Source organism: Muscardinus avellanarius, assembly GCF_963383645.1.
Source record: "Muscardinus avellanarius genome assembly, chromosome: 5".
Taxonomy (NCBI): Eukaryota; Metazoa; Chordata; class Mammalia; order Rodentia; family Gliridae; genus Muscardinus; species Muscardinus avellanarius.
In genome coordinates, this window is record NC_137790.1 from 72,020,663 (window position 1) to 72,033,072 (window position 12,410).

The 12,410-nt window shown below is 37.5% G+C and overlaps 1 protein-coding gene across 1 annotated transcript in view; it reads right to left on the bottom strand.

The window, feature by feature from the left end:
* Nucleotides 1-2,649: 2,649 nt before the first annotated feature.
* Nucleotides 2,650-12,410, bottom strand: part of KPNA1 (karyopherin subunit alpha 1) — a gene marked incomplete at both ends in the record, with an annotated part of 40,383 nt that continues 30,622 nt past the window's right edge. Inside the window, 4 exons of the mRNA XM_080696861.1 lie at nt 2,650-2,837; nt 3,792-3,970; nt 6,336-6,463; nt 10,010-10,135. Of these exons, the coding sequence (XP_080552987.1) occupies nt 2,650-2,837; nt 3,792-3,970; nt 6,336-6,463; nt 10,010-10,135 (621 nt within the window). The remainder of the gene's footprint in view (nt 2,838-3,791; nt 3,971-6,335; nt 6,464-10,009; nt 10,136-12,410) is intronic.

Consider the following 12,410-nt stretch of genomic DNA (forward strand, 5'->3'; position numbering starts at 1 on the left):
CCACTTTCCCCAACCAGTACATAAAGTTACAAGTAGTCTTTTGTTCAAATTAATACACTTTTGTAATGACTAACACTTTTGTCATAAAAGTATTCAACTTAATTGAAACTAACTTCATAGACTCTTCCAGACCAAGAACTAAAAATAGGATTTACAGTTACCCTGTAAAATTTCATTCTATGGCCCAAAAGGCTGCTTCATAAGTACCAAGTTTTAGTACATCTGAATTATGCTGGGATTTAACTTTAGTAAGTTCTAATGTTTATACTTTAAACAAATCACATCAGTTATATGGACTGTTTTAATTCATCACTGAGACACTGCAATTGCTAGCAAAAATTACCACTGTACACTATTCTTACTAACGTGAGGAGACAACTTTGTGTGCTTATATTTTTTCATTCAAATTGATTTATAAAATGAAAATTTTTAAACTATCCAATAGAAGATACATAATTTAAAACATCCTATAGAAATGACATGTTACTGGTAATTTACAATTTAAAAAAACTCAGCCACAAAAAAGGTCAAAGCTAAAAACAAGTTTTTACTATGAATCAGTGCTTCTATTATTCTTCTGAAAGAAGTTATATTTTAATGTGATGTAAAGGCAACATTGAAAGTTCTTTAAATTAACCACCTAATTTATCCCTAAAATTACAAAGAATCAAAGTCTTTTACAAGTCAAGTGCAGTAAACTAAAATGTTCTCTCAGCACAAAGCAGCACTAGAAAAAATAACAGTATGGATGGGATTTGACTAGTTTTGCAGTGGCTGCTCCATCAATAACAACAGACATCAGACGGTATTCATCCCAGAGCACGGACACAACTACAGACTAGAGGCGAAGAATGCGTCACTCTTGGCTGATAAATGTCCTTTGTATTTGCATCTTTCTAGTTTGAGTGGAGTTTTTAAAAGTTTAAATCCGGTCATATAAGTTGGCTGCTTAAATAACATCATGATGAGGTATGAAAACTCTGAATATCCTTTACATTCAGCAGGATTTACCAGAGATGTATAACAGCTTGTCAGGGGCAACTTCCAGATAGTTTTTACTTTGGGATTTTGAATTCTAGAAGACGTTAAGTCTAAAGAAGTTTAAAAGGGTATACTCTTAGACAGAAGTGAGCAACTTTTCCTTCAGAATTCATTTCAAATAGATCATCATCAAAAAATCTTCTGATAGTGAATCCCAACATTGAGTCAAGACGGCCAACTAGCACCGAGGAGTCACAATGAACTCACTTGCAGTTATCTTGGCAATTAAGCTTATTTTTTTCATTCCAGTCCAAGTTCAAATGTGAATCAGTGAACACCATACTGGAAGCGCCATTTGCAGGTATAGATTGCAGTCATCATTAAATGAGCCAAAGGGTGGACACCATTTTTATTAGAGGGGGGTAGGTAGGGTAATAGTAGGAGATGAAATAAAATGATTAGGAACAATGAGGTTATTAGAAAAAGGATCAGTGCTTATTTGGGTTAAGCAGCTCATGAAGAGAAGACGTTTGTTTTTCCTAAGATAATGGACGCAACATTATAGGGATCATAATGCAGCAGAAATATATCAGAATCAAGCTGCTAAGAAAAAAACCCTAAGTAACGTTTAAAAGTATTTGTTACCTGTCAGTGAAGGAGGGAAAAAGCACCTAGGGTGAACTTCCAATTTACTGAGGACCTTGATCAGGACCACAAAGCCTGAAACACTTGTTGTAAAGCAGAAACACAGCCTCTCATCACACAGACTGATTTTAGAAAACCAAAGGAGGTTTTCTTTCTTACTTTTTAAGTGAATTATAGGGTATGCTTTTTTTTTTTTAATCACTAAGGACCCTAAATCTTCATACCAGCATTAGAACTGAACCACTTCCAAACCCTAAGACATGTAAGACAAAAGAGAAGCAAAAGCCATATAAACTAATATGTGTGCCTCTCCTTTCTGCATTAAGGGAATCTGCAAACCATTATCACCTTTAAGAGTCAAAGTGTTAATTCTTCAGCATTCCTGACATCTAGAAAGCACATTCACTGAAGGCTGAAGGTGAGGGACTGGATGGTTTCACTTTAACTTCTGAAGAATGGCGCCAATAGAGAGAAAACCATCCAATTTCAGTAAAGATTAATGCAAATTTGGCTAGAAAAAGCCACCAGGTAATCCAAGGGTTCACTGTGGAAGAACTCATGAAAAGTACTCTGAAGTGTACAACAGGTCTAAACATCTCCCTTGTCGCAAGTAGTTGTTGAATTCAAGATAAAGGTTTAGTTTTATCTTTTAATGTCAGTATTTTTTTTCCCACTTTAAAGGGAATGAGGAGGATTCCTCTTTTTTTCCCCCACAAAAAAGGGAGCACATTAATAGGTATATATTCCCATGACTCTAATATAAGTGCGGATCTCCAAAGCCTAGGGACTTTTCCATAAGCGAGTGGGTCATCTGGTTACCCTTTTATTACAAGGGCATTCCACCACAGAGAGCCAGAGGTTTTCCAGATGTGTGTAAGAGAGCAGGTGCGCAAGGCAAGCAAATGAGCGCAAACAGTATTATGGAAAACATTTGAGGAATTAGCTCCATGAGGACTGTGGGCTCCACAAGGACTCAGTTGGGTGGCCTGGTCTGACACAGGAACACAGAAGCAGAGTATTGCTTCAAAGCTGGAAACCTTCCATAGGAGCCTCACACTGCTGGAAGATGTACTGCTGCTGGCTAAGGTCAACCTGGGGAGCAATGCTGCTGTCCTCATCTTCGGTCCCAAAGTAATGCTCAATAAGATCAAAGGCCTTCTGGTAAATCTCCTGGTTTTCATGACTCTGTAAGAACTCAATTTTATCCAGACCTAGAATAAAAAATAAAGGAAATTTTATTGGGAATTACAGTAAACTCAATTTTTTTTGGGGGGGGGGTACTGGGGACAGAACCCAGGGGCATTCTACCTCTGAGCTACACTCCAGCACTATTTTTTATTCTTTATTTTAAAACGGTGTCTCACTGAGTTGTAAAGGGGCTTACTAAGTAGTAGCTGAGGCTTTCTGCGAACTGTTATCCTCCCGTCTCAGCCTCCTAAATGCTGGGATTACAGTGTGCGCCACCATGCCTGACTCAAGTAAACTCTATTTTGCCATATTTTTCCTTGCTTGATGTAAAGGAAGATTCTCTATACCTTTTATTTTATTTTATTCCGGGGAAGTACCGAGGATTGAGATCAGTGACATTCTATCTCTAAGCTTATACCCCCAGCTCTTTTATTATTTGTTTATATCTCTTTTATTATTTATTTTCTGAAACAAGATCTTGCTAGGTTGCTGAGAGTCTCACTAAGTTGCTGAGGCTAGTCTCAAACCTGAAATCCTCCTGTCTCAGCCTCAAAAGTACTGGGATTACAGGTATTTGCCACCATGCCCAATATACTTATACTTTGTATTTTATAATAGTATTGACAAGATTGCTAGGATTACATCTGAAAACTAGTATTATAAACTAACATCTTTTTTTTTTTTGTGGTACTGGGGGTAGAACCCAGAGGCTTTCTACCTCCGGGCTATACTCCCAGACCCATTTTTAAATATTTTATTTGGAAAGAGGGTCTCACCAAGTTGCTGAGAGTCTCACTAAGTAACTGAGGCTGGCTTCGAACCTGTGTGATCCTCCTGTCTCAGCCTCTAAACTAACATCTTAAACACACATGCAAGTAAGACCCGGTTTGAAAAAGCAGCAATTTCACTGTGAACAATATTGTATTGTTTTTACTTGACTGTATCTAATTCTTGGCCATAATCTTCTCCAGTTTTACCATAAGCCTCTTCAATCAAAGCACAGTATGGGTTAATGCCATTGCCGTTCCTTTTGGCTTCCTGTTCTCCCAGCCTCAGGATATTTTCCAGGCCATTTAGGGCAACTTGTACAATCTTAGAGTCCATGACAGTGAGGAGATCACAGAGCGGCTTGATACAACCCAGTTCTACTAGGTACCTAAATTAAAAATAAAAAAAAATTCACTACAGAGAAAACCAGGTACACCTCAGTCACCCATATAGACTATAACACCATAAAAAACTCACCAGAAAAATTTCCTTTTTTTTTTTTTTTGCTGTCAAAATTTTTGGACTGCAAAAAATAGGAATGCCTTTCTACTTTGAATATAAGCATCTCATCAAAACAGTATAGTTTTGATGGACTAATGTTAGTTACCTTTGCTTCTATAGGTAGCCACATGTCTTAAAACACAACAGACTTGGTTCTAAAAGCCAGCACAAACCCAGGAGGCTAAATCATTTAAATGTGATTAGAATTATACTAAAATAAGTTATGAGAAGACTATGAGAATAAAACAAATGCAAGGCGTCTAGTACTAGTATTTTTCTACCAAGCATTCAAGTACAAAATATTAGTATTCTATCATTTCTTCCAGAAATCAGAAGCAGAGGCAAAAACTCATTTCATGACATAAGCCTTTCTCCAATACTAAAACTAAGTAGCCATTACAATAAAGGAAATTACAGATCAATATCAAGACCACAGATGCAAAAATCCTCAACAAAATATTACTCAATAAAATCCTACAATATGAAAAAGTTATTAAATGGGATTTATTCCAGGTATGTAAGGCTGATTCAGTATTTTTAAAAAGTCAGTGTAATACAGCATATCAACAAATGCAAAAAAGGCACGTAACAAAATCCAATACCTATTAATTTTCTCAGCAAATTTAATAACAATGTACAGATGCTGGGCGGGGTGACACATACCTATAATCCCAGTACCTGGGAGGCTGAAACAGGAGAATTGCAGATTCAAGGCCAGGCCCAGCAATTTAGCAAGGCCTTCAACAACTTAGATCCCGTCTAAAAAAAAAAAAAGCCGGGCGTGGTGGCGCACCCCGCGCTTGGGAGGCAAAGACAGGAGGATGGAGTAGGTTTGAAGCCAGCAGCACTGGCTTAAGAGACCCTGTTTCCAAATAAAAAAGTATAAAAATAGGTCTGGGAGTGCAGCCCGGAGGTAGAAGGGTTTCCAGGAACCCCAGTATCACCACCAAAAAAAAAAAAAAAAAAAAAGATTTTAAGTTGTTACCAAGAAAACCATTTAAGTCTCAAGCTGTTACAAATCTACCGTTCCATAATACTTTAGAATTTCCTCTACTGAATTTGGTACTTTATTCTACTCTTTACTAATACTTTTTCAACTATGGTACAATTTTACCTTAAGATATCTAAACTAGAGCTGGGCGTGGTGGTACACGCTTGTATTCCTAGTACTTGGGAGGCTGAGACAGGAGGAATGCAGGTTCGAGGACATCCTTAGCAAGTAGTGAGACCTCCCATCAACTTATTAGCAAGACCCTGTTTCTTTTTATTTTTTTCCTTTTGTCGCCGCCGTCGCCATCTTCTCCTTCTCCTTCTTCTCCTTCTTTTTTTTTTTTTGTTACTGGAGATGAAACCCAGGGGCCTTCTACCTCTGGGCTACACTCCCAGACCTATTTTATATTTTATTTGGAAACAGGGTCTCACTAAGTTGCTGAAGGCCTCATTAAGTAGTTGAGGCTAGCTTTGAACCTGCATGATCCTCCTGTCTCAGCCTCCCAAGCACTGGGATTACAAGCGTGCGCCACGACGCCCAGCTGACCCTGTTTCTAAATAAAAAATAAAATCGGTCTGGGAGTGTAGCTCAGAGGTAAAATGCCCCTGGGTTCAATTCCCAGTACCAAAAAAAAAAAAAGACATATAAACTAGAAATAGTAAGAATCACCTATTAACTTTGTGCTCTAAGTTCTACAAGTATCCTAAATTATCCAAGATGTTTCTGATCCAGTAGTTCAAGAGCAGGTTGTTGAAGCTATCCTAAAGTATCTATTGCATCAAACTGTAACCATGTCTTACTTCTAGGGAATTAATTTTATTTATTTATTTTGTGGTACTGGGGGTGAAACCCAGGGGCCTTCTACCTCTGGGCCACACTACCAGACCTATTTTATATTTTATTTGGAAACAGGGTCTAAGTTGCTGAAAGCCTAAATAGCTGAGGCTGGCTTCGAACCTGCGTGATCCTCCTGTCTCAGCCTCTCAAATGCAGGGATTACAATCGTGAGCTACCACGCCCAGCGTAGGCAATTAATTTTAGCAAAAAGAAATGAGAAGGTGTTAGAAATGTCCATTAGAGTCTAATTATGACTGTCCTAAGAACAATCTTCTAAAGGGCAGGAATTAAGCATATCAAGCATTCTTATTTAATAAGATCATCTGTGGCTTTATTCTCAGTAATACTGGGAAAGGAAAATTATTATTGTGTTAATAATGATTTTTTCCTTTCATTTAGAAGATACTACCTGACAAGTACTTACTTGATTTGTTCAGCTGATCCTCCAGAAGTTGCATTTGTGATGGCCCAAGCAGCTTCTTTCCTTGTCCGGAACTCAGCAGTTTGTAATATACTAATGAGGGCTGGAAAAATGTTGGCATCTATTACAGTCTGAAATGAAAGAAATATTTAAATGGAAAACCTTAAAAAAAGAAATTATATAAAATTTTAAAAAAACATGTATGTTCACACAAGTTGGTTTTTTTTTTGGGGGGGGGGGGTCTGGAGATGGAACCCAGAGGCATTTGACTTCCCAGTTATACCCCCTGCCCTATTTTTTATTCTTTATTTTGAAACAGGGTCTCATTAAGTTGCGGAGGGTCTCACTAAATAGTTGAGGCTGTCTGCGAACCACGATCCTCTGGTCTCAGCTTCCCAAATGCTGGGTTTACAAACGTGCCCCACCACACCCGGCTCACACAAGTTTTCTAATGCACCAATAAAAAATTAAAAGGAAAACATGTATGTCCACACAAGTTTTTTAATGCACCAATAAAAAATTTAAAAAAAAATCACATGATTTGCAGAAATATTCCTACTACTAATTACAACTTTTAAGCTAGCTTCACTAATGACAGTCCTCCTCCCCTGTTAAAAGTAATTGGAAGAAGTGAAATCTTCATTATCAGGGATATATTTGGGACCATGTATAACCACCTCTTTGGAGTTTGTGATCTTAAAGTCTCTAAGTTTTCTGAGTTCTTTTCTCTTCTATTGTCCTCTTGTTCTTGTCCCAGTGACAAATCCAAGTTTAAATTCTGTTCCTTGGCTATTCTCGTTTCTCTCACTCCTCCACTCTCGCATGTCTGCTGTACTCTCTAGTCCTCACTTCTCATTGTAGTTCCACCCTGAGAGATAGGAGCTTACTTTAGGTCTGCTAACTCATCTCAAATGCATCATCTGTTCTTTATACAGATCCCCTTCTAAACCTCTCTAGTTCACAAAGGCTTTTATATATTCATTCTAAACTTAATCTTTTTTTTTTTTTTTTTTTTTTTTGGTGGTACTGGGGTTCCTGGAAGCCCTTCTACCTCTGGACTACACTCCTAGACCTATTTTATATTATTTTTTATTTTGGAAACAGAGTCTCTTAAGCCAGCGCGGCTGGTTTCGAACCTGCTCGACCCTCCTATCTCCGCCTCCCAAGAATGGGGATTACAAGTGTGTGCCACCACGCCCAGCTAAACATAATCATTTTTATCACTGTTGAATAATAATAATAATAACAAATTATTATTAAATTATTATTATTATTATTATTATTATTATTATTATTATTATTTTGGTGGTACTGGGGTTCCTGGAAGCCCTTCTGCCTCCAGGCTACACTCCCAGACCTATATTATACTTTTTATTTGGAAACATGGTCTCTTAAGCCAGTGCAGCTGGCTTCGAACCTGCGCCATCCTCCTGTCTCCCCCTCCCAAGCACAGGGATTACAAGTGTGTGCCATCATGCCCAGCTTTATCATTGTTGATAACATCCCAAGGGCATCTTTCCCTCTCTTTAAGAACTAGCACCATTATTTTATCACAAGCCACCACCTCCCTATGAGATAACCAAAATTTCTGTATTAGTTGGATAGCCCGACCATTCAATCCCACTTACATACTAACACTAAAGCACTCTTCTAAAAATTGCTTTTTCTCATGTTCTATGTTAGCTCAGGAACCTAAAATAGGTTTGTATAATGTAATCTATCGACAACTGAGTTCTGCTTAAGAACCTGATGGTAGCAAGCAATCGACAGCTGAAATTTCATATGCACATTACGAACTAATATGGCTATGAATCTCAATCCCAAATTCAGCTTTCTAAGGATGACTAAGCATGCTTTCCTAGACAAGAACTCTTTCTATTATACCAGGAAAGGAAGTCAACAAAGTTTAGTGGAAAGACACCTAATTTTGGTCCTGGTCCTATCATTTACTGAACATGTCCTTGAACAAAATGCTCTATAAGCTTCCATAAGCCTTTCTTTCTTTCTTTCTTTCTTTCTTTCTTTCTTTCTTTCTTTCTTTCTTTCTTTTCTTTTCTTTTCTTTTCTTTTCTTTTCTTTTCTTTTTTGCGGTACTGAGATGGAACCCAGGGACATGCTACCTTCAAGCTACATCCCCAGCCCTATTTTTTATTCTTTATTTTGAAACAGGGTCTCATTAAGTTGCAAAGGACCTCACTAAGTAGCTGAGGCTGGCTGAAAATCTGCCATCCTCCTGTCTCAGCCTCCCAAATTCTGGGATTACAAATTGCACCACGACGCCTGGCTAGTTTCATCATTTTTAAAAAATTTACTTTTATGTATTTATAGGATACAATGTGATGCTCAATATTGTGGTTATTCATTCACAATATTCACTGTGGTTAATGAGAATGCTACTTTAGATGATCTTTATGATTCCACTCAGTTTCAAGTCCCATAAGTCTGTATTGTCTTTTTTTTTTTTTTGCGGGTCTGGAGATGGAACCCAGGGACATTTGACCTCCGAGCTACAGCCCCTGCCCTATTTTTTATTCTTTTTATTTTTATTTTTATTTATTTATTTATTTTTTTGGTGGTACTGGGGTTCCTGGAAGCCCTTCTTCCTCCGGGCTACACTCCCAGACCTATTTTATATTTTTGAAACAGGGTCTCTTACGCCAGCGCGGCCGGCTTCAAACCTGCGCGATCATCCTGTCTCCGCCTCCCAAGCGCGGGGATTACAAGCGTGCGCCACCACACCCGGCATTATTCTTTTTATTTTGAAACCGGGTCTCACTGAGTTGCAGAGGGCCTCAACTAATTAGCTGAGGCTGTCCACGAACTGCGATCCTCCAGTCTCAGCCTCCCAAATGCTGGGATTACAAGCGTGCACCTCTGCTTGTATTATCTTTTCTAAATTGTTGTTCCAGCATTAATCCAGGCTCATGCTGACACCTTGGCCTACTACTGTCTTCCACTAGGCTACTCCCTCATGATAGGCAGAAGGGAAGAAAACTTAAAAAAAAATAAACTCCCCATAGGGTCATTAAAAATTAAGTAATCGAATACATTCATCTACTGGAAAATAAATATTTTATGCAGCAAGAGTAAAGTCAATCTATTAGCATAAAACCTGTCACAACATTTCAAAAAAGCTGAGTGTGGTGGTGCATGCTTATTATCCTAGTACTTGGGTGGCTGAGACAGGAGGATCCCAGGTTTGAAGCCAGCCTCAGCAACTTAGTGAGACCCTATTTTCAAATAAGAAATAAAATTGGGATAGGGGTATAACTTGGAGGTAGAATGCCTCTGGGTTCAATCTCCAGCACCTCCAAAAACAAAAAAATAAAAACAAAACCTAGAAGTTAGTGGTATTTAGTCAGGTGTGGTGATATACGCTTGTCATCACAGTACTAGGAAGGCAAAGACAGGAAGCCAGCCTCAACAATTTAGCAAGCCCCCCCCCCTTGCAACTTAAATACTGTTTCCAAATAAGAAATAAAATAAAGCTGGGGTTTAACTTAGAGGTAAAGTGCCTCTGGGTTCAATCCCCAGTGACAGATAGACAGACAGAGACACATGCACACACAAGTTAGTGGTTTTCAAGGCAATAATAATACAATATATATTTTAAAGACTGACTGAAAAAAATTTACCAATCAATAAAAGTATAAAAAAAAGAGGTGCCATGAGATTACCTGGATTTGTGCCCTATTTCCAGCTGTAATATTAGATATTGTCCAACATGCTTCTTTTTTGATAGATTCCTTTGGGCTACTCAGCAAATGCAATAAACTCTGAAGAGCTGAGCAATTCAAAATTACCTAAAAGAAAAAGATTTTTTAAAAAACCTATTGTATTGTTCCAAAAAATAAATAAATCAACTCAAAGAATCTGAGAAAAAATACAAATAACATTTCCTTTTGAAATTTAAAAATAAGTATCTTTATATAAAAGTACTTACTAATGCTAAGAACTGTTCTTTAAGATTATCAAATCGGTTTCATGTACAACTACTAAAACTGTACAAAAAAGTGCAATAATGTTAATATTAGTAATTACAATAGAATTGCTCATTAATTTCCTTTCAGCTAAGGCTTCTAAAATAGGCAAATATATTAAGTAACAAAATTATCAGAAAGTCTCAGATTTTTAAATTCTCTGATACCTTTTAGTCAGTGAAACTACCTTTTAGTCAGTGAGACTACCTTTTAGTCAGTGAAACCATAGATATTTAATAAAGCATAAGTTCTTTATAGGATACAAAGATTAAAAAACAGCTATCAGCCAGGCGTGGTGGTGCGTGTTTATAATCCCAGTACTTGAGAAGCTGAGACAGGAGGATTCCACAGGTTTGAAGCCAGCCTCGGCTACTTAGTGAAGCTCTCAGCAACTTAGTGAGACCCTGTTTCCAAATAAATTATAAAATAAAGCTGGGGTGTAGCCCGGAGGTAGAAAGATCCTGGGTTCCACCATCCAGTACCCCCCCCCAGCTATCAAATAGCTCAACACACACACACACACACACACACACACACACACACACACACACACACACACCAGCTATCAAATAGCTCACCAAGGCAAGAGGCAAGGGAGGCAAGACAAATATATGTGAAAAAGGAAACCTACTCTACCAGAAACTAAAAATGTTAGAAATATTAAACTAGGGTGGGTGTGGTGGCACATGCTTACAATCCCAGTACTTTGGGAGGCTGAGACAGGAGGATCCGGGTTCACAGACAGCCTCAGGTCCTCTGCAACTTAGAACCTGCTTCAAAATAAAGAGTAAAAAAATTGGGCTGGTGGTGTAGCTCAGATGTAAAATATCCCTGGGTTCAATCCCCAGCACCACAAAAAATAATAAAAAAAAGAAATATTAAAGCAGTATGTGGTAGGATCAAGAATCACAGAAATAGATGCGGTATTTATAAAGAATTAAGTACAAAATAAAAGTTAATTTTTTCTTTCCTTCAAAGACTGGTTATTTTCTTTAATAGAACAACAAGAAGCAGCTAAATAATTTAAAAAAAATTAAAGCAATTCTGAACCCTTGTCACTCACTGAAAGAGAACCAATACAAGAGAATAAAAAGCAGAAGAGAACACAGAGGGAAAACAGAAAAAATGTCAATAAATGGCTGATTAGGGGAGGGTGAAAGCCTATCTAAACATAAATACAAGAAAATTATTTAAAAAATTAAAATTTCACCAAATAAAAATTATTTCAGCTGGGCGTGGTGGCGTACACTGTAATCCAAGCTGAGACAGGATTGAGGTTCACGGACAGCCTCAGCTACCTAGTGAGGGCCTTTGCAAGTCAGTGTGACCCTGTATCAAAATAAAAAATAAAAAATCGGGCTTGAGGGTGTAGCTCGGAAGTAGAATGCCCTTGGGTTCCACCATCCCCAGTACCGGAAAAAAAAAAAAAAAAAAAAAAAAGAGAGAGAATAAATAGGCTGGGGCTATAGCTTGGAGGTAGAAGGCCCCTGGGTTCAAGCCCCAGTACCACCACCACCAAAAAAAAAAAAAAAAAAAAAAAAAAAAGTCAAAAATATTAGGAAAATTAAAATGTATACAACACAATGTGAAAATTACAATAAGAATAATTGCATTGCTGTCTTTATTATGTAAATTGAAAAGAAAAGCTTAAACAGAAAATTACCTTACAAGTAATGAAAGAAATGCAAATTAAAATGAGGCCATTTGTTACCAAAACATAATATAACTTGCAGTTAAGTAGGTCTTTCTAAACACAGTTTGGTCATAAATACCAAGAAGCATTAAATCCACAATTTGACCGAAATAATTCTACTTCTAGGATATCTATGGAGAGGAAATCATAAAAATTATAATGTTAAGTGAATACCAGAAAACAAGCAACATATAAAACTGTATAGCAGTGCATAAGACTGCACACAATAAGCATGTGAGAAACATGTGAACAGAAAAAAATGAGGAAATATAATAAGCTGTTAATAATGATAATAATATCAGTTAACACTGATAATACAGATAGTGAAATTATGGGTGACAAACTACAGTATGATCCTTCTGTCTCAGCCTCCCAAGTACTGGGATTACAAGCATCGCCACCACT